The sequence below is a fragment of the Phocoena phocoena genome, chromosome 15 (genome assembly GCF_963924675.1).
Source record: "Phocoena phocoena chromosome 15, mPhoPho1.1, whole genome shotgun sequence".
Lineage (NCBI taxonomy): Eukaryota > Metazoa > Chordata > Mammalia > Artiodactyla > Phocoenidae > Phocoena > Phocoena phocoena.
Genome location: NC_089233.1, coordinates 65,419,213 through 65,440,450, shown reverse-complemented (window position 1 = coordinate 65,440,450; position 21,238 = coordinate 65,419,213). Strand labels below are relative to the sequence as shown.

The window sequence follows — 21,238 nt, the reverse complement described above, 5'->3', positions numbered from 1 at the left end:
ATCCCACCACCACCCCCCTGCCTGCTTTCCCCGCTTGGTGTCCATACATTTGTTCTCTACATCTGTGTCTCTATTTCTGCCTTGCAAACCGGTTCATCTGTACCATTTTTCTAGATCCCACATATATGTGTTAAGATACAATATTTGTTTTTCTCTTTCTGACTTACTTCACTCTGTATGACAGGCTCTAGGTCCATCCATGTCTCTACAAATGACCCAATTTTGTAGAACCAGGAATTCTTAACTTCCTGGTTTTTCTTCTCTCTGTAGACCCTTTCTCTATGTGACCCTATCTGGTCTCATGGATTTAAATATTGTCTAAATGCGGATGACTCTTCATGACTCCGGACTAACTGCTACCCTGGGCTCCACACTCATAGGTCTCTTGCCTATATGACTTGGATGTCTCCACAGACATCTCAAACTGATAGGGTCCAGAAAGAACTCTCCATTTCCCCCTCTAAACCTGGTCTCTCTACCCCCGACCACGTTTAAGCTGTTTTCCCTGTCTTGTTAAATGACACTGTCACTCATCCTGTAACGAAAGCCAGTAACCTGGGAGTTGAACTTGACTTCATTTCTCTGATTCCTCACCTCCAACCAAGGGTGTCTAACTCTTCAAAGCTCCAGAACAGATCTCAAAACTACCCCTCTTCTTCCCTCTCCACTGCCTCCACCCTCATCCAAGCCACTGTTACCTGTCAGAGGCTGGTTCAATAGGCCCTTTACCCATCTTCTAGCATCTTCTTGCCATCAGCTAGAGTGATCTATTTAAAACACAAATTAGATTACATCTCACCCCTGCTTACTCCAAAGTCCCCGGTGGCTTGTCACTCGTCACTTGTCCCCGGGCTTCCCTGGTGGTACAGTGGTTAAGAATCTGCCTGCCAATGCAGGGGACATGGGTTCGAGCCCTGGTCCAGGAAGATCCCACATGCCACAGAGCAACTAAGCCCGTGTGCCACAACTACTGAGCCTGTGCTCTAGAGCCCACGAGCCACAACTACTGAGCCCGTGTGCCACAACTACTGAAGCCTGCACACCTAGGTCCCGTGCTCCGCACGAGGAGAAGCCACCACAATGAGAAGCCCGCACGCTGCAACGAAGAGTAGCCCCCGTTTACTGCAACTAGAGAAAGCTGCACAGCAACGAAACCTCAATGGAGCCAAAAATAAACAAAAATTTAAATATATAAAAGATATTTTAAAAACAAACAAACAATAAAGCCCTGCCCAGGGCTGCTGAGGCTCCCGCTGTCCAGTCCTGCTCTGTTTTGTCCTTCCTCTATCACCCATCAAGTGCCAGTCATTCTGACCTTCTTACTTCCTTGAACATCTATCAAGCTTGTTCCTCCTTCAGGCTTCGCCCTTGCTGTTCTCTCTGCCTGGAATTCTCTTATTCTGGCTCTTTGAATAACTCAGTTTAAAGGTCACCTCCTAAGAGAGGCCTCCCTGACTACCCTATTTAAAGCAGGTTCTGGGACTTCCCTGGTGGCCCAGTGGTTAAGAATCCATGCTTCCACTGCAGAGGGCATGGGTTCAAACCCTGGTCAGGGAACTAAGATCCTTCCCGCATGCCACGTGGTACGGCCAAAAACAACAACAACAACAAAGGCAGGTTTCCCTACTAATTCTTCTAATTCTCCTTCAGCCAGTGGTTTGTATAAGGAATATAACCTTTATTTTTTTTTTAAATCACCTCCTCTTTGGAGCCTTCTAGGATTTACTCTCCATTCAGTTTCCATCATGTTGGTCAGTTTAGCCCCTTGCATGGGAGAACATAAACTGTTTTTCCGCTGGGTGATCAGCATCTTCATTTTGTACAATCTGATATATAATTCTTACAATCATTTAACGCTTCATGCCTTCTGGAGTAGAGCTTCACATGGCACACGCTGTGTGCCTGAGCTGGACACCACCCAACAGTGCAGTACAACAGGCTCTGAAGCTGGATGGCCCCGGGTTCCAATCAACCCCAGCCCTGCCACTTCCAAGCTGTATGACCTTGAACAAGCATTCCAGTTATCCATTGCTGCGTAACAAACTACCCCCTAAATTAGTGGCTTAGAACAACAATATTTTGCAGTTTGGGACAGCTCATTTCTGCTCCACTTGGCATCAGCTGGGGCAGCTCCAAGGCTAGGGGCTGAATCATATGAAAGTTCCTTCTCTCACATGTCCGGGGCTTAGCGGGGACCGGAGCTGGAGTTGTTGGCTGCAGCACCTTCACGTGGCCTCTGCATGAGGCCTGGGTTTACTCCCAACATGGTGGCTGCGTCCCAAGGGAGAGTGGATTGAGAGAGAGACAGAGAGACAGAGACTGAGAGACACAGAGAAACAGAGGGCAGAGAGAAACTGAGCTGTAAGAGCCATATTGCCTTTTATGGCCTAGCTTCACACTGTCGCTTCTGCCATTCTCTATTGGTTGAGGCAGTCACAAACGTCTGCTCAGGTTCAAGGAGAGGGAACATGGACCACGTCACTCAACTGGAAGAGTGTCAATGCCACACTGTAAAAAAGAATAATTGGGATGAGCTATATATTGCTAAGCCTATCTTTGGAAAATATAATCAGCCACAAGAAGTTCCTACCCTTTCTGAGATCCTCTGCTGGAGCGTTGAGCACACAGCCTGGCATGAGTGCCCAGGGCTCAGGAAAACCCAGGTGGCCTCCCCGCCTGCGTGGAGCCAATTCTGGGCCCCTGGCTAGTCTTACTCCTTTCGCTGTTGCCCTGGACTGACCTGAGTCCAGAGCCTCACCTTGACCCAACCCCTGGGCCCCTCCCCACCAGGGCCTTGCTGCTCCCCGGGCTCTTCTGGGGCTGCAATGTAGACTCATGGCTCCCCAAATCCGAAGACCTTCAAAGCAGGAAGGGTCATCAGCCCCCTGCTCAGCCATGAGTGTTGGGACCCAGTCAGGGTTTGTGGTAGAGCCAGGACTCGGGCCCAGGCCCACATGGGGAGATCCAGGCCACCGCTGGTGTGGCTATGGGTGTGTCAGGAGTGGCTGAGCAGCCTGCTCTATGTAGCACATCCCCTGCTGGGATTCCCACCATCCAACATCTCCAAGCCCACGTTCTGCATAGATGGAGAAACTGAAGTTCAGAGAGGGTAAACAATTTCCGAGAGCCACACAGCATCTCTCTGTGCCAGGCCAGAACCAGTCTACAAGAAACGGGGACATCAGAGCTAGAAGGACCCTGTCATCTGTTACATCAGACTAAACTAAGTGGCGTCTTCTGAGGCCCGGGAAGCAGGAGGGCTTACCCTGGCCCTTGCCCCTGTGAAATGCCATGCCACCCTGTTTGTGGTGAGTCTATTGTGGCTCATCTCCTCCCTTTACTGTGTGCTCCATGAGGTCAGGAACTCACCATTGACAAGTCCACCACTGTGTCCCTCAGGGTCCCGCCTGGTGCCTGAGGACTGGGTGAGTGGACAGTTAGTGGGGGCAGGGGAGCAGGTGCCTTGCCAGGATGGGGGTGGAAATGCCCCTGAAGAAGTGTTTGCAAAGAATCTGCTGAGTGGCCCTGTTCCTTACCTGGCTCCGTGGGGGGCACCCAGAGGAAGGATCCGAGGATAGAGGGGGCACTTACACACCTAGACACACCTAGATGGGGATGAAGCCGTGCCTCACTGGGAGAGGGCATACCCCAAGAGTGTATTCACCGCTGCGGGGCAGGTGGCACAGAAACAGTGGACCTGGGCCAGCTGTGTGTCAAGGGCAGGAGGAGGTGAAGCAACAGGTTTGGGGGAAGAGGAAGAGGAGGGAAAGAGAGAAATAGAAACGGAAGGAGGAAAGGGGGAGAAGGAGGAGGAAAAGGAAAGGAAGGGGAATAGAGGGAGGAAGAAGAGGCTGCAGACCGGTAAACACCAGCCTTGCCCGCTAAGCCCGCCAGGGGGTGCTACCCGGAGAGTGAGCGCCTGCCTGCCGGGCAGCCAAAGGACTTCAAGTGGCTCTGCCCAGCTGCTGCTCGGTGGCGATGGGAAGTAGCAGCGAGGAGCGGGGGCGGGGAAGGCGTGACAGACACAAGGGAAAATCAACAACACAGGAGCACAGTTCTGGAAGGAAACAAACGACACCCACAAGAGCCGGGGCTCCGGGGTTATCCGGAGTTGTTCCTGTGGGGGACGTGTGGGGATCAGGGCAACCGTGTCCAGCTCGGACCAGCCCCCACGGGAGCCAAAACCTATTCCCAAAGCATGCGCTGGTCTGACTCCTGAGAACGGGTCGCCTCCATTTTAGCCCCGCAGAACCTGAGACCGGGGTCAGGGGAGGAGGGAGTATGCCTGGGATCACAAGTCGCTCACGGCGTGCAGAGCCGGGCATGCACCCAGGGCCCGACGCTCCCCACGACTGTGAGAGGGAAGCCAAGCCAGAAGATGCGGAGCACGCCCTGGAGGCGCGAGGTCTGGCTTCCATCCCGGTTCTGCCGCTAACCGTGGGCTGATCGCCTGTCTTCCCTTGGCTTCAGTTTACCCATCTGTACATTGGGATAATCGGTCTTGCTCTGCGAGGTTCAGGGGGGCGGAGTTCGCGCACGCTCTGCACAGCCTCGAGGGGCGAGGTGCTCGGCGTGTATATGGATGCTGGCTCCGGCGATCTGAGGTCCACCCGGCCTCTACCTAGGAGTCCCTCCTCTCGCCGCTCGCGCGACCCCTGCGCGGACGAGGGGAGCAGGGGCGCCTCCGCCGGGTGCGTTCCCCAGGCCAGCAGGGGAGGGGGCGGCGGCGGAGCGGAGGGGAAGGGAGTCCGGGCCACAGCGGCCCCGGCCCGCCTGACCCTCGAGGGGGTCGCTGTTGCTTCGCAGATCCCTCCCTCGCTCGCTGCCTGTGTCCCTCCCTGCCGCTCCCGCCGCGTCCGCCTTTTGTTCGCGGAGCCGCGCGCCCCCGAGCCGAGGCGGCTGGGCGGGGAGCTGGCGGGGCTGCGCGGGGGGCGGGCCGCGCCGGGCGGAGCCGGGGCCCGGGCCGCAGCCGGACTCGGAGCCCGAGAGAGCGATCGGCGTGCAGGCAGCCGGGGCCCGGGCGCGCTCCGGGGGCGCGGCGAGGCCGAAGGGGCGGGCGCCGGGCGGAGCCGGAGCCGGAGCCGGGGCGCCTGGAGGCGATCGGGCCGCTCTCTCCGAGCCCAGGGCAGCGCAGAGACCGTGCGGCGGGGGTCGGGGCCGGAGCGCAGCCGGGGGGCTGAGGTGGGCCGAGAGGAGCCGCGGCCCCGGCGGCCGGAGGGGTGCCAGGAGCCTCCCACGGGGCGCGGAGGCCGGGCGGGCCCGGGCCATGCGCGCCGCTCGCTAAGGCCGAGGGAGGCCGCGATGGAGGTGCCGGCGGGGGAGTCCCCGGCTCGGGGCTGCGGCCCCCCGCCTGCTCCCGCTCCGGAGAGGAAGAAGAGCCACCGCGCGCCGTCGCCGGCCCGGCCCAAGGACGTGGCCGGCTGGTCGCTGGCCAAGGGCCGCCGCGGCCCAGGCCCGGGCTCAGCAGCCGCCTGCAGCGCCGCGTCCTCGGCGCGGCCCGACAAGAAGGGGCGTGCGGTGGCGTCCGGGGCGCGGGGCTCAGGGACCCGGGTGGCCGGTGTCCGCACTGGGGTCCGCGCCAAGGGCCGTCCGCGCCCGGGTACCGGGCCGCGACCGCCGCCACCGCCGCCCAGCCTCACCGACAGCAGCTCGGAGGTGTCGGACTGCGCGTCGGAGGAGGCGCGCCTGCTGGGCCTGGAGCTGGCGCTGAGCAGCGACGCTGAGTCGGCGGCCGGGGGCCCGGGGGGGGCCCGCACCGGGCAGCCGTCCCAAACTGCGCCGTCCGCACAACAGCCTCCGCGGCCCCCCGCCTCCCCCGAGGAGCCGTCGGTGGCCGCGTCGTCGGTGGGGAGCAGCCGCCTGCCACTCAGTGCCTCGCTCGCCTTCTCCGACCTCACCGAGGAGATGCTGGACTGCGGGCCCGGCGGCTTCGTGCGAGAGCTGGAGGAGCTGCGCTCAGAAAACGACTATCTCAAGGTGAGGGCGCTGGTGCGGGAAAGGGAGGCCGCGGGGAGGCGCGGGTGTCAGCCCCACCGGCCTGAGGCACCAGCCGGCCCGCTGTCCCACCGCACGAGCTGGGAAAGGGGCCTAAACCCTCAGGGGCTCCCTCACATCCCGCTTCCTGTTGTATCTGGGACACCTTCTCCTGAGGAAGGAACCTGGAAGAGGAGACTGCCCAAAGGACCCTGATTTGGGAAGGGGAGCTTGAGAAAAGTACTTTGGAGGATGCCTAGATGCGGTACTTGGGATGGGGGTGGGTACTCAGCGAGGGGCTGGACCTCTGATGCAGCTGCACAGAGCCTCCACCCCCAAGCCAGAGGCTAGGCCTCTGGCGGCTCTCCTTTCTGGGACAGGCACTGCTGTGCGGTGCTGCCAGGGAGACCTGTGGCCATCCCCTGCCAAGGAGAGGCCAGAACACCATCCTGAGTCTTTACCCAGGGCTTTCCTGGCTCAGGCCTGTCCCTGCCTGCCTTTCAGGGCGGGTCCGGTTTGAAAGCATTGACATCTGGGAACATCCCCTTGGCTAGAGTCCAACTTCCGCCCTAACGGTCCCACAGCCTGGGAGGATGATGTCGTGGGAGAACCGGTTCAGAGGCAGCTTCCTAAATCCCAGGGTATTTTCTTCTGCCCAGTTTGGGACAGGCCCTGTACACACAGCAGCTGCATTGGTGCCCCGCGGCAGTGCCCATCTCCTTCCCATGTTGTCAGTGAGAGGAGGGAAACTGACATCTGAAAGGGGCCTTTCCTCTGGGGGGGGGGGCGCAGTGGGGACCTGAGAGTTTCCCCGGGAGAGCAGGCTTGGCCTTCACGCTTTCAGTGGACATTGGCACCTGCTGGGTGCAGGCCAGGCTCTGTCTGCCCACTGCCTGGCACCGAGGCAGCTTTAGGGACAGCCCAGCCCTGTGTGTCGATATTGGCCTGGGAAGCTTCATGGGTTCTGCCACCACTGGCTGGGCGTGGTTTGGAACAGGCTGAAATGTACCTGCTCTTATTAGTTGATGTCCTGGCACAGTACCCAGAGCACCCCTGGCCAGGAGCCGCCGAGTTCACGGCGCTGTGCTAATTTACGTCTGCCCAGCAACACTTAGCTTTGCATTGTAGCTCTTCTGGCCAAAAGGATTTCTCTCTCATTAGAGTCTGTAAGATCTTACTTAACTGTGTTTCCCTTTCCCTATTTTCCCCAGCATCTGCTATCTAGCGTACGTTTAGTGACTGTGTTGTAGAATAGAAGGACAGGGTCTGTCTGAATCAGAATAATCCACCCCTTTAGCCTCTAACCTTTCCTCAGGCCAGGGCTTAGTTTTCTCATCTGTTAATTGAGAGGGTAACCCTTCCTAAAGACCCCATTTGCTGTTGACAATCAGGGGTTCAGTCAGCTCCTATAGTACTCAAAAGCCAGTGGTGAGGAGAAGGCAAGTGGGGGGGGGGGTAAGAGGAGGGAGACAAGCCAGAAGGAGGCCTGGCCCTGCCCAGTTGGTGCTCTGAGCTGCTTCCAGTACTCCTTGCCTGAGCTGCTCTAAACTTGGACCCTGAGCTCCTCACTCCTGCCTCCTGGCCCCAACTGCTCCCCTTGGCAAGGGAAGATGGGCCATAGAGCTTTGCTTTAGGGTCTCACGCACCCACCCCTGTGGGCTCCTGTTCATTCCAGGAAGTCAGCAGGCGGAGCTCTGGAGTCCCTATGAGCCACCCATGACTGTTAAGATGGAAAATAGTTCCAGAAGCCTGGGGATGGAGCCTAAGGTCTCACAGGGGCCAGGGCCAGGCTGGGGACCTCCCACTGCCTGGGTCAGGGTGCAACCTCAATTTCCCCCTTTCATGCAGTGTTTCTGGCTTCACGTGCAGGCCTTAGGCCACTGTTAGATCTGGGGTCTTTGCCTTCCTGGCTGTGTGATCTTGGGCCAGTTACTTAATGTCTCTGGACCTCAGTTTCCTCGTTGTATAAAGGGACATCACACATCTTCCAGCCTTAAGGGTTAAATGAGTTATGTGTGCAAACACCACTAGAGCGCCTGGCATGTAGCGAGCCTCAGATGAGGGTAATTTCGATCACTGCTGTTCTCAAGTGGTATGTGACACATTTCCGTGGGCGCTTATTATGTTCTCTTGTGGACTCCATGGGGGCAGAATAGATCCTCCTCCCCACCTGAAGCAGTCCCGGCCCCTCGTTCATTCATTCACCAACTACTTATTTAAGGCCTACGGTGTACCAGACACTAGAGCAGATCTGAGGATACGGCCATGGGCGAGGACGAAGTGTCTGTTTTCATGGAGCTGTTCGTCTAGTGGGGGAGACTGGGATTAAACAATAGTCATACACTGCGTCACAGTACGGATCGTGATAAGGGTGGGGAAGGACACAGTGTGCCGAGAGCACATGAAGCTGGGGCTGGGGGTGCTAAGGGAAGCCAGGGGCTGAAGGATGAGATGGAGCCAGCTGAATAAGGAGCTGGAGTAAGACCATTCCAGGCCCAGGGAAGTAGGAAAAAGCTCATGGATTTCGAGGATCAGTGCCGAGGCTGGAGAGAGGAAGGAGATTGGATGGAGAGGAGAGCAGGACCAGATTGTGTGGTTACACTGTGTATACATGGGTCAGTCCCTGAACTTCTCTCCAGCTGCCAGCCTCACAGAGGCAAGATGAAAATCTAGAGCCATGGATGTGGGCCATAGGTGCAGATGCTATTACGGGAGGTGTTGTTTTGTTCATTCTACAGATGGGTAAACTGTGGCCACAGTGGGGAGGGGACTTTTTCCAGATCCCAGAGCCAGTTCTCCAGGCAGCCAGGCTTGGAGTAAGAGTACCTTGTACTCTTGATGTGTTTCCTGCCCCTCTGGGCCACTTTGCTTCTAAGATGCAGGATCTGAGTTACCAGGAGAAGGACTTCAGATCCCCAGTGTGTTCCCAGCAGGCCTCGTGCTGCCTTGGGTTGAGTCCCACTGAGTCCAGTGGGGCCCTGCTCGAGCTCACCTCCCAGCTGGCGGGCGGCCCTGGGAACCATCAACTGGGGAAGACCTTGCGGATGATGGCAGATCTCCTGTGGCATGAGGCTTACTCTGGGGCCCGAGTGGAAAAAGTGGAAATGGGGCAGCTCTCTCTCAGTGAGACGATAGAAGGAGCTGCTACAGAGAAGGGAGTGAGCTTGCTGTCCGTTGACTTATTCAGAGTTATTCAACCTTGCATGTTGGATAAAGACATGGGGTTTGTGGAAAGCAGCTGGTAGATGGCACAAAATGTGGTGGTTGTGATTACTTGAGGAGGATATTTATGTGAGGCTGTAGTTGAGTTGCCTGACCTCAGCCAAGGAAGTCTGAAGGTTATTAACTTTTAAGGTTCCAGGATTCTAAGAGACAGCTTTGGCTGCAGGGCAGACACATGGACTGTTTGACCTTCAAAACCCTGGTGGTCTGAAGTCTTCCATCTCCCCATCACCACTAACTGTTGCCCATGCACCTTTTGAGGACATGCTGGAAACCCACCTGGTGTGGATGGAAGAATCTGAGCATTGGAGCCCAAAGACCTGGTCTAGAGACCTGACTCTGCTGTTTACTGTGAGGCCATGAGCAAGTCACTTGGCCTCTCTGAGCTCTTTTTTTTTTTTTTTTTCATCTATAAAATGAAGATGATGGAACCTGCCTGGGCAACTTCATAGGATTGTTTTCAGGAATCAGGGAGGTGTGAATAGATAAGAAGACATTTTGCAAGCAGTGAAATCCCGCATCTTTTTTTTTTTTTTTTTGCGGTACGCAGGCCTCTCACTGTTGTGGCCTCTCCCGTTGCAGAGCACAGGCTCCGGACGCGCAGGCTCAGCTCACGGCCATGGCTCACGGGCCCAACCGCTCCAGGGCATGTGGGATCTTCCGGGACCGGGGCACAAACCCGTGTCCCCTGCATCGGCAGGCGAGCTCTCAACCACTGCGCCACCAGGGAAGCCCGAAATCCCGCATCTTTTAGGGAATTGTTATTATTGTTAGCCAGTGAGCAGTTAGGATGTCAAAGCCTTCATTCTTGAGGGAGCTGGGAGAAGCCAGGAGGGTGGATCCCCCTAGCTTTAGGATGTTGATAAATCAGGAGCTGCTCCGAGGAGGACAGGAAGGAGTGATCACATTCCATGCTGAGTGGGCTTCATGAAGCGAGGCCTCCCCACCTCCTTGGAGGTTCTATGTGTGAGTGTTTGAAGTGTAGCCAATCTAGATGTCAGCCAGAAGGGCCCAGAGGAAGCATCTAATTCCCCTCCAGTTCCCATTGTACACTTGGGTAAATGGAGGCTCCTGGTCATACAGCCAGGATTCAAACCTGGTTTGTCTAACCCTGGGTCCTGTTCTTTCTACAGTCTGACTGGAACATGAGCTTGTGGTTGCTAACAGCGTGTCTAGTCTGGGACATAAGTTGCTGAGAGGAATTCTGTTGCGTGCAGGGCTCCAGGCTAAGACTTGTTGGGAGCAAGTAGAGAATGACATCTGCTGGGGCCGAGAACCTGGAGCCTGCAGGCGGTATGCGGGGGACATGTGCCTGCTTGTGTGTACATGAATATGTACCCTGCACCAGTAGAAAGTGTGATTGGGACCAGGGATCTGAGGTCTTGGAGGAAGTGATGGGGGTTTGGATCGAGACTTAAGGGTTAGATAAGGGTTAGGTTGGGATCCAGAGTGCTGGAATGTTAGAGCTGGCCTGGAGACCCCCAGACCACTGATCCCCCTCCTTCTGTGGTACTTGATCACAAATGCTATCAACTATTAGATCATTTCCAGTGTGCCAGGCTCTGGGTTAAGTAAGTCCTTTAGTCCTCACAGCAATCCTGTGTGTAGGGCTCTGATATCAGACCCATTTGACAGATGAGGAAACCGAGAGGTTATGTAATGTGCCCGAGATTGCACAGCTGGTATACTTGGGAACCTCACTAGACAACCCCAAGCAGCTCCCTTCCCCGGGCTCTCTTCCACCCTCTCCCATGCGGGAGGCGGCTTGTGCCTCCAAGTTTCACAGAGCAGGGTTCTCACCTGGTGTTGCCAGTTATAAGCTTTGTGACTCTGGGTGAGATTCTCAGTCTTTCAGAGTCTGTTTTTCCTTCTGAAAAATGGGAGGTAAGCATGTCTGCCCCAGGGTTATGGGCTCTTTTCTGAGTGATGATATAGATCGAGTGCGCAGTAAATGTTAGTGCCTGTCTTGGTTGTCACCATTCCCATACCTGCTTCTAGGCCCTGTGCCAGGTGTCTGGGGCAGTAACCCACAAGTTGTGAAGCTCTCAGTTCCTGGGAGCTGTAGGGGGAGGACTCCAGTATATCTGTCACTGCGGCGGGGAGAGGAGTGGTCACCATGGTCAGCAAAGCTCCTGGCTAGTCCCAGCCCTCCCTGTGGCAGCTGAGAGGTGGCCTGAAAGAAGCTGCTCTGAGAACTGGGTCTTTAAGGATCCTTAGCTGGTCGCCTGTCATGGGGGGCGGGGGGCAGCTCCAGCGAGATGGAGAATGAGATGCAGAAGGTGAGATGGCTGCTGCTGAGGCCTTAGGGGGACCACGAAGCTACCAGGGCTCCCAGCATTCATTACAGAGGGGTTTGGCCTGTGTCCCTGGGCACACTCTTTCTTGCACACACAAACACAGGTACACATATTCACAGTGTGTGCTCAGAGATCCACGACTACTCACACGTGTCTCACATACACATCCAGGGACATGCTTGTGCTGTCTGTTTGCAGAAGCACACCTCCAGACTTATTAGGGAGGATGCCTGCTCAGAGAAGTACACAAACCCATGCAAGATACACCACCTCCTGTCTCATCACACCCGCAGTTATCAAACAGACACAACAGAGACTCACACCATCTAGGAGACTGCTGGCTCAGAAACACACCCTTACACACCCCCAGACACACTTGGCCATGTCCAGAGATGGACACACCCTGGAGACACCCTCAGACATATCGGAAGCACACGTGCATATGCGGGCGCACACACAAACCCACACAGAGTCATTACACACAGGTGCTCGCATCCACGGAAATCCACAGATACGCCCCTGCCAAGCGGGCACAGACACAGCTCATCACGCAGCCACCCCCGCTGCCTCTTCCACAAAGAGAGCAAGCAGCAGAGGTCCTTGCACACCCGGGGCTCACAGACACACACCCAAGAGACAAACATGAGCAAGACAGGTAGCCACGTACATAGAAGCAGGACACGAGCACAGGGCACTCAGATGTCAGGCCTGTAGCATTTGCTAACAGGAGCCAAAGACCCACAGACCAGGTTACCCAGACGCACACACACACACAAACTGGCTGTGACACTTCAGCTACACAGAAACACAGGAAATCCTGGCCCGTGTCTCCCTGGAGCTCATGTGTACAAACTACTGTTTTTAGCTCCTCCACGAGGCTTCCTTCCACTAGGCTGCTGGGAACAGTGAGGAGTGTGGCAGGGGCTTGACTTTGCAATCTTCTGGATCTGGGGGTCCTAGGAGCCTGGCTGGGGCTGAGTGGTATGTAGGCAGATAAGGGGCTGGCAGGTCACCAAGGTGGGGAAGATGCACCAAAGGCCCTCAGGCCCCGGACACGCAGCACTTGGGCCTGGGCCCAATGAGCTGAGTGAAATGGAGCAATTGTCAGGCCTGCCAGCACCCAGGGGCAACTCCCTTCTAATTTCCTCGGAATTTCCTGCTTGCCCTCATCTCCCGCCTCCTCCCCCTCCCCCTTTGCTAGGGACTGTGGAGGGCCATGCCACTGCCATCCCTAAAGGGTGCCTGATTCTGCCTGGGAAAAGGAGGCCAGGATAGAGAAGGTTGGAGGACATGTGGGCACTCAGAGGAGGGACCTGGAAGACTTCCTGGAGGAGGAGGCATTAGAGTTGAGGAGTTAGCCTTGAATGACTGCCTCTGTGGCCAGCTGCTGGGACCGTGCCTGGCACATCATAGGGACTCAATAAATATTTGTTGCATGGTTGAAGGAAAGGCAGTGATCAGGGTCTGCAGGTGGGCTGCAGGCCGGCTGCAGGCTTAAAACAGAAGAGCTGGAGGGAGTTGGGGGTGGCAGTGGTGAGGGAGAAGCTGGGAAGGGGAGTTGGGCCTGCTGGGGAAGGGCACTGGATGCCGAACTGAGCCGAGGCATTGTGAACACCTTGCTGGGAGGGGGCCGTGTTGACCTATAGCAGAGCTAGGAGCTGCCTCCTTTCCATGTGTCTGTAGCACCGGACACAAGGCCCCAGGGCCTCTCGGGCGGAAGGTGGACAAATTTCCACCTTTGGGGTCAGGTCTAGGGCCAAACCTTGCTTTGTCACCTCCTCCCTGTACATGAACCCCATGTGCGAGGCCCCCTCATCAAGCCTCAGTTTTCCTATCTGTAAAATGGGAACTTAATCCCTTTTTTTGCAGAGCACTTGGGAGGATTAGTATTCAGGTATATGGCACATCCAGCACTGTCCTGGGCACAGCAGAAGGGAGGGATCCCCATGTCCTGTGTAGCCTCTGGGGCAGAGAGAGTTCCCCAGGGAAGGGGCTCGGCTAAGTTCTAAGCAGAGACCTGACCAGCAGTCAAGGTTATTACTAAGGTCATTGCCCCGGATGCCCCATAGGCGTGACCTCATCTGCAGTCACATTCTCTTCCTTCTGGTGCCAGAAGGAGCTTGGAGCTGGGGTGGGGAAAGAGCTAGAGACTCTGGGGTGTTCCGGGCCAGGCTGGCCCTGGCATTCACTGGAGGCCCACAGGTCAGCGGATGGCACTGGCCTCCCTGAAGAATGGCAGGGAGTCAGAGAAGGTGAGAGCAGCAGGCCAGTCTTTCCCTTCTCTGGGGTCCAAGGTGGTGAAGAGCACTGTGGCCTAGAGCCGAGCCCACCTGGGCTTGAATCCTGGTTCCGCCTTTTCCTCTATGAGCTTTGCCTTTATAAGCCTCAGTCTCCTCATCTGTAAAATGGGGATGCTGATACTCCTTTGCTGATGGAGGGCTGCCTTTGGGGTCCCACATTCTAAGACTGGGATGAATAATCTCCCATTGCCTGCACCGCAAAGAGAAGCTCGGGTTCCAATAGAAAAACTGTTTTGGGTCCTGTGGCTAGGCTGGACCAGTTAAACATCTTTCCCGTGGTTTTGCCCCAGATCCACATGGGATCCTCTGGGTCAGTTGCATCAGCCTCTCCCCTCCACACCCCTCCTGGGCCCTGCCCAATTGCCTGTGTGGCCTGTGTGGTCCTGCCTTTCTCAGCCTCACCTCACCCCTGCTCCACCCCAGTTCTGAGCGCTCCATGCATCCCAAGCCTCTATCCCTGCATTCTTTCCCACTGCGGGGGCCTTTTTACTGTAGTTCCCTCCCGCCTCCCTTGGTTTCCTCCTCCACCTTCATGTGTTCAGCTCCAGGCCAGGCTCCTGTGTTAGACAGGAAGGGGCTTCCTATAGGCTCCTTTGGGACATTTACCTCTACAGTAATTAGATTATTAATTGGATAATTACAGGTTTCACTCCAGCCCCTCCCCCTGTGTGCTCTGCATGAGGGCAGGGATCTTACCAGGGTGGGACTTAACCCCTTCCTTTCACACAAGTGTAAGTAAACTGAGGCTCAGGGAGGTTAAAGGGCTTGCCAGAGGTCACACAGCCTGCAAGTGGCAAGAGGCAGAAGGACTGGGATCTCGTGATGCTCTTTGCTCAGAGATTTGGCTGTGGCCCAGAGGCCCTTTGGGGGATGTTTTAAACACATCCAGATCCAAAAGCTGCCTTCCTTCCTGTCAACAGAGAAAGGACAGGAGGGATGCTGTCGGGTGTCCCCGCTGTGAGTGCCTCCCCAGAGGCATCAGGGACTGCAGAGGTCTCCCTGCTCTGGCGGGTGAGGCCTGGAATGGGGCAGTGACAAGCCAGGCCTGGCCTTGGTGGGCAGTGTTCTCCGGGCATCTCCTCCCTGCCCACCCCTTCCACACACGCACACACACACACAGCTCCCCACCAGAGAGAGTGTCTGTGGTCTCATGTACAGAGCTGTGCCACATCTGGGAGGCTCACTCCTGATTGCCTTTGGAGCCTTCATCTTCCTGAGCCTCTGTTTACTTATCTGTAAAATGGGCATAAAGTAATAGCACTTTCCTCAAAGGGACTGTCATTGAGATAACGGACATTCACTCAGATCTCAGCCAGGTGTCTGGCACATGGTAAACCCTTGTAAACGTTAGCTATTATGATTCTCACTGTTGTCCCATTATAGAGACTGTCTAGTCTAGTTTACTAGAGCTCAAGTTGGACTCAAATCCTGGCTGTGCCATTGAACTGTGACCTTGAGTAGACCTTTCTGACCTCAGTTCCTCACCAGTCAGTGGGGTGGCTGGGGATACAGTGAGGTAGTGTGTGCTACCTGGCACGTGCGTGGCACAGGGGGAGTGCTCAGCGAGCTCCGTGCCTGTTACTGTTTATTGCTGTTGGAGAGGTAAGTTCAGGACCCTGTCTTCCCTCATGACCCTGTGTGTCACTGGGACCAGGCAGCCTCCGTGCCGGTGGGAGGGGGCATTGTGTAGCGTGGCCGTGCCTGGCTGGGGTCCTGGCCCTCCTCTTCCAGGACCCTTGACCCTGACTCCCCTAAAACTAGAGCCCAGCCTCCAGGCAATGAGGCTAAGCTGGGAGGTGGGAACCCCGAGTCCCTCCCTGCTTGACTCTGTTCAGTCTGGGGGACTATGGGGTTGTCCCCAGTCCCGCTCTAGGCCTCAGTGTCCCTGCTTGTGAAGGGATGGTGTCTCTGGGTTCCCCTCTGCCTGCTGCTACTCCCACAGTCTTGGCTTTTGAGCTGGGAGGAAAGTGGAGCTCTGCAGAGCCTTCTGCCCTCCTTGGGGTCCAAGTGTGAAGGTCTCATCTGGAGCCTTGACAGACCCTGGAGGACAGGCAGAAGGGACAGCAGATGGCTGCCCTGGCCTCTCGGGGGTCTGGCATAACGCCCTTGTGGCCACTGCTGGCCCAAACTGCAGGTCAGCCCTTCCGGGCTAGGGTGAGTGGCCCGGGCCAGAGCCAGGGTGGCAGATGGGCAGGCAGCCTGGGCTTTGGCCTGAGGGAGGGACCATGGGGGGCAGGGTGCTGTGGGAGAAGGCAGGCCAGGCAGAGGCTCCCGCAGAGTGAAGGTTCTGGGTCCCTTAGCTCAGCTGTCATTCTTCCTGGGTCTGTTGCCCATTGGTGGGCTGGGTCCCTAGAACCTGGGCAGGAGGTGATAAATTTGGGTGAGGTTTGAAATTGGGCAGGGACGCAGTTGGGCTGGGACCTGTGATGCGCTCCTTGAAAGAAACACGGGGTTGAGATGAACACAATGGGCTTAGAAGGGTCTGGAAGGCTTCTCTGAGGAGGTGGCATTTAAGTGGAGGCTTCAAGCAGGACGGGGAGCCGGTAGTGGGAGATGCAGGGGAGGGGAATCCAGGCAGAGGCTTAGAGGTAGGACAGGCAAGGTGTCTTCTGGCTGCGGGGAGAAAACCCGAGTGGCTAGAGTGTAGCCAACAAGAGGAGGAATGGGGGGAGATGAAGATGGACAGGTAGGCAGGATCAGCCTTCTGTTTTGCTTTCAAGTCCGGTGATTTACATACCGTGAAATGAGTTTTGACAAATGCACACAGCTCTGTTAACCACCACCACAATCAAGACAGAGAACCATCGACCTCCAAAATTCCCCCGTGCCCCTTTGTAGTCAGTTCCTCCCTCCTCCCCCAGCCCCTGGCAACCACTGATCTGTTTTCTGTCCCTATAGTCTTGCCTGTTCCAGAGTGTCATGGAAATGGCTTAATACAGTCGGTAGCCAACGGAGTCTGACTTCCTTCACTTAGTATAATGTGTTTGGGCTCCGACCACATGGTTGTGGGTATTGGCATTTCCTTCCTTTTTCTTGCCGAGTTGTATTCCATTATATGGATGTACCACCATTTAGCCATTCACCAGTTGAGGAACATTTAGGTTGTTTCCAGATTTTGGCGATTGTTGGAGGGTTTTAAACAGGAGAGTAACAGTTTACAAAAAATCACTCCATGTACTAAGTGAAGAACAGATTAGTGGGGAGCAGACTGACCATCATGGGGACTAAATCCAGTGATTTGGTGATGAATCTGGCCCACCATAGATATTCACTAATTGTTCATACAAAACGGCTGTGCTCCGAGGTAGCCAGGGAGGCTTCTTGGTGGAGGTGACATTTGAGGTGGAGCAGTGAGGAGGTGGGAGACAGATGCAGAATGGAAGGAGGCCCAGGCAGTGCAGAGTCCCCGTTGGAGCTGGGTGGGCTGAGACCCCGGCTCCCTGCTCCTGACCCAGCCTTAGTATCCCAGGATTTCTAGAATGTGGTGTGCAGGGCCCAGATCAGAGTTCCCTGGGGACGCTGGGTGAACAGGCCCCTCCCAGGGTCCACCCTAGCCCTGTGGGGGCTGATTCTCTTGGGAGGGAGTTGGCCAGGGGACCTCTGCGCTGGAACAGTCTCTTCCTTGGTGGCTGGTAAGAGGCTGCCTCCTCATGCCTTCAGGAGCCTCCTGTCCCCCTGGTTCCTTCCCTGTCCCCTGTGGGCCAGCTGGGAGCTGTTGCTGAGGCTCACCCACCCATTGCTGCTTGCTGTGTTTCTGCAGAGGGGCTTCGTGTTTGGTCGCTTTCCCCTCCAGCTCCACGGGTCGGGAGACCTTCTCACCATCTACTTTTCCAGACCAGTTCCATCAGACCCAGGCATCTGGAGTCACTGCGAGTGTTCCAGTAGCCCCACATCTCACCCCCGCCCCCTTCTGTCCTCATTGTGCACAGATTAATCATCTTACATTCCTGTAGCTTTCCTGAAGAAAGCATTCTTTCCTGGAACATTTTATTTTGTTTTGGCTGCACCGAAAGGCTTCCAGGAGCTTAGTTCCCCCACCCGGGGTTGAACCGGGGTCCACGGTAGTGGAAGCACTGAGTCCTAACCACTGGACTGCCAGGGAATTCCCTGGAACATTTTATTTATTTATTTAAATTTTATTTTTATTTATTTATTTTGGCTGCGTTAGGTCTTTATTGCCGTGCGCGGGCTTTCCTCTAGCTGTGGCGAGCGGGGGCTACTCTTCATTGCAGTGTGCGGGCTTCTCATCGCGGGGGCTTCTCTTGTTGAGGAGCACGGGCTCCAGGTGTGCGGGCTTCAGTAGTTGTGGCTCTGGGGCTCAGTAGTTGTGGCTCGCGGGCTCTAGAGCGCAGGCTTAGTGGTTGTGGCGCACGGGCTTAGTTGCTCCGCGGCATGTGGGATCTTCCCGGACCAGGGCTCGAACCCGTGTCCCCTGCATTGGCAGGCGGATTCTTAACCACTGCGACACCAGGGACGTCCCTCCTGGAACATTTTAAATGTGGCGCGAAAGCGGAGCTCTGCTTCGCCAGCTTTATGCCCTGATGGTGGAGAGCGAGGGTCTGGGGTGGCGACCCAGACCCCACAGATGAGGTGGCTCCAGAGGGAACACAGACTCCATCTTATTTTGCGCCATGTACTGAGAGTAATTCTCAGAATAATGTTTTTAAATGTTTAAAACAAAATATAAAGGAAAGCAAGCATATTGAAATATAGTTATCAACGTATATTTTTAAATTATGATATAGTAATATGTGTGTTTATTAACTCATAAGGTCTGGAAACAGGTCTGTTAACTACTGTAATTTCAAAGTACTGATGAGTGTATACGATATTTTGACATTTCTGCAACAGCTGTTATGGGATATGAAAATATCTGTGGTTTCTTTTGGTGCCGAAACTATAAGTACTGCTGATACAACCGTGGCTTGTCCAGAATAGAAGAAAACGTTAATTTTTAGTTAGCATTAGTGAAAGTAAAGACGTGATTTTTTTTTCTCCCTTCCCATCCAAGTTCATGGACTCCCTGCATTCTGGTGCAGGTGAAAGAGCGTGAAGTCTGAAACCCGAGTCCCGCTTGGAGGTGTCTCTGTGTGACCCTGGACACAGCCCACCTCCCCTGTGCTCCTCTGCGGTTCTTTGCCTCTAGAACAGAGATGGTGATTCCTGTCCTGCCTGTCCATGGGGCTTCTGTGAGGACCCGTGAGATGACTCACATGGAATGTCTTTGTAAACTGTGAAGCCCCGTGCTGCCACGCAATGCCACGCTATTATTAGCGGTAGTGTGAGCTCATGTCTGGCCCTCCGGCCCAGCGTGGACCAAAAGACTCTTCCTGGCCAATTCCCTCAGGATTCCTGGGAACCAATCCATTTCGGGGAGCGGGTCTGCCCCTGAGAGGCTGATTCCTGCAGGCTGACCTCATGGGTCATTAGAGGATGTGAGGGAGGATGGACAGAGGTGTACTTGTGGGCAGGGAGTGGGTGGGTGAGCTGAGGTTCGAGAGACCCTGCCCATCCTCCTGAGGTGGCATGGGGGTCTGAGGCCAGCCCTGGAGCAGCCTAGGCTCTCCCTGACTCTTTGCAGCTGACCTGGGGCTGGGATCAGGAGGGCCTGCCCTCTCTGGGCTGTGAGAGAGGCTGGGCAGGGCAGAAGCCATACTCCTTTCATTCATTCATCTACCCACCCATAGACAGTGATGGGTGCCTGCCCCGTCCCATGTCCTGTCCAGGGCTGTGCTGGGGACCAGACACGAGTCAGACCCAGCGCCTGCCCTCCCCGCCAGCTCCTGGGGAAGATAGACTTGAAGACGAGCAAATGCGACCTAAAGTTGTTAGCACAAGAAGAATGGAGTTCAGAGCGTGGGGTTTGAATCAGATTGGGGGAGGAGGGAATACTCTGGAAGGATGAGAAAGTTAGCAGTTAGCCTGGCAAAGGCTCTCTAGCAGAGGGAATAGCTCAAGCAACCCTGGGAGTAGAACACACAGTTAAGATGCACTGGCCCAGGGTTACAGGGCTTGTTTGGATTCCAACTCCACCGCTCCTTTGCTTGAGCAGCTCTGGGAAACTTCTGAGCCTCAGTTTGCTCATCTGCAAAGTGGGAACATTTTCCCTACCTACCTCACAGAGCTGGTAAGGGGTCAAACTGTTGTGCACGTACTGTGCTTGGACTGGGCCTGGTAATTAGTGAGCTTCCCGATAGGTGGTGGCTAGTTCTTCGTCGTGGTGTACCTGGACATGGAGGGCAGAGGCAAGACAGAAGTGGGGAGGAGACCCGGGGTGGGTGGGGGGGCAGTGGGAGAGGGGTGTGCTCAGATTCCAGGGTAAGAAGCTTGTACCTAATGCAGAGACCAGTGGGAAAGTGGAGGAGATAGAAAGCTATCTGCTTTTTTTTTTTTTCCAATAAACAGGTATTACCTCTATAATCAGAGCAAAATAAACATTCTCTGTAAAGGGAAAGGCTGACTACCCTGGCAGCAGCGTGGGTGCCCGATCCTGTCGCCCGTCCTCCCCGCTCCACTCCCCGTTCTCAGTCCAGGTTAAATAATCGGGTTAAGCTTCAAGGGGAGGAGAGGTTTCCTTGAAGGAGCGGCCGGAGGGGATGGGGTTTGGAGGCCTGGCAGGCTGTGCCTGATATGAGCACCTTTGCTCAGCTTCTTCAGTCCAGACTTTCTGACTGTGGCGGGGGTGGGGTGCGGTTTGAGAATCGGGGGCCCCTGGGCTCTGAGGTGGGCACTGCTGGGCAGTGTGGCCTCTTCCTGTCTGCAGTGGGGGATGAAGTCTGGGTTTCCCCACCGACGTTGGGGGGTCTCTGACAACCTTGTACAGCCACTGGGCTGGCGTAGTTCAGTGGTGTTGGCCCCCTCGCTCCGCATTTCCCCGCGGCTGGGGTGAGAGGCTCAGCGGACACTGAGCTGTCTTTTTTTTTTTTTTTTTTTTTAAGGAGGAAACTTTTTTTTTAATTAATTAATTTTAAACAAATTTTTGGCTGCGTTTGGTCTTTGTTGCTGCGCACGGGCTCTTCTCTAGTTGCGGCGAGTGGGGGCTACTCTTCGTTGCCGTGCACGGGCTTCTCATTGTGGTGGCTTCTCTTGTTGCGGAGCACGGGCTCTAGGCGTACGGCCTTCAGTAGTTGTGGCACGCAGGCTTCAGTAGTTGTGGCTTGAGGGCTCTAGAGCACAGACTCAGTAGTTATGGCACGAGGGCTTAGTTGCTCCGTGTCACGTGGGATCTTCCCGGACCAGGGCTCAAACCCACGTCCCCTGCACTGGCAGGCGGATTCTTAGCCATTGCGCCACCAGGGAAGCCCTACTGTGCTGTCTTTGAAGGGAAGCATGAGCTCCCCACCCACTACCCGCCGGCGATTCCCTACCAGCTCCCTTGGTTGGATCAGACAGTCCCTGGATGAAGTCCTGGGAGACTGGGAGGCTCAGTGAGGTCCAAGAACCTCT

General features: G+C 55.7%; 1 protein-coding gene across 1 annotated transcript in view; it reads left to right on the top strand.

The window, feature by feature from the left end:
* Window positions 1–5,301: 5,301 nt before the first annotated feature.
* MTCL2 (microtubule crosslinking factor 2) overlaps window positions 5,302–21,238 on the top strand; it is a 64,963-nt gene continuing 49,026 nt past the window's right edge. The window contains exon 1 of the mRNA XM_065892871.1: window positions 5,302–5,976. Within this exon, the coding sequence (XP_065748943.1) occupies window positions 5,302–5,976 (675 nt within the window). The remainder of the gene's footprint in view (window positions 5,977–21,238) is intronic.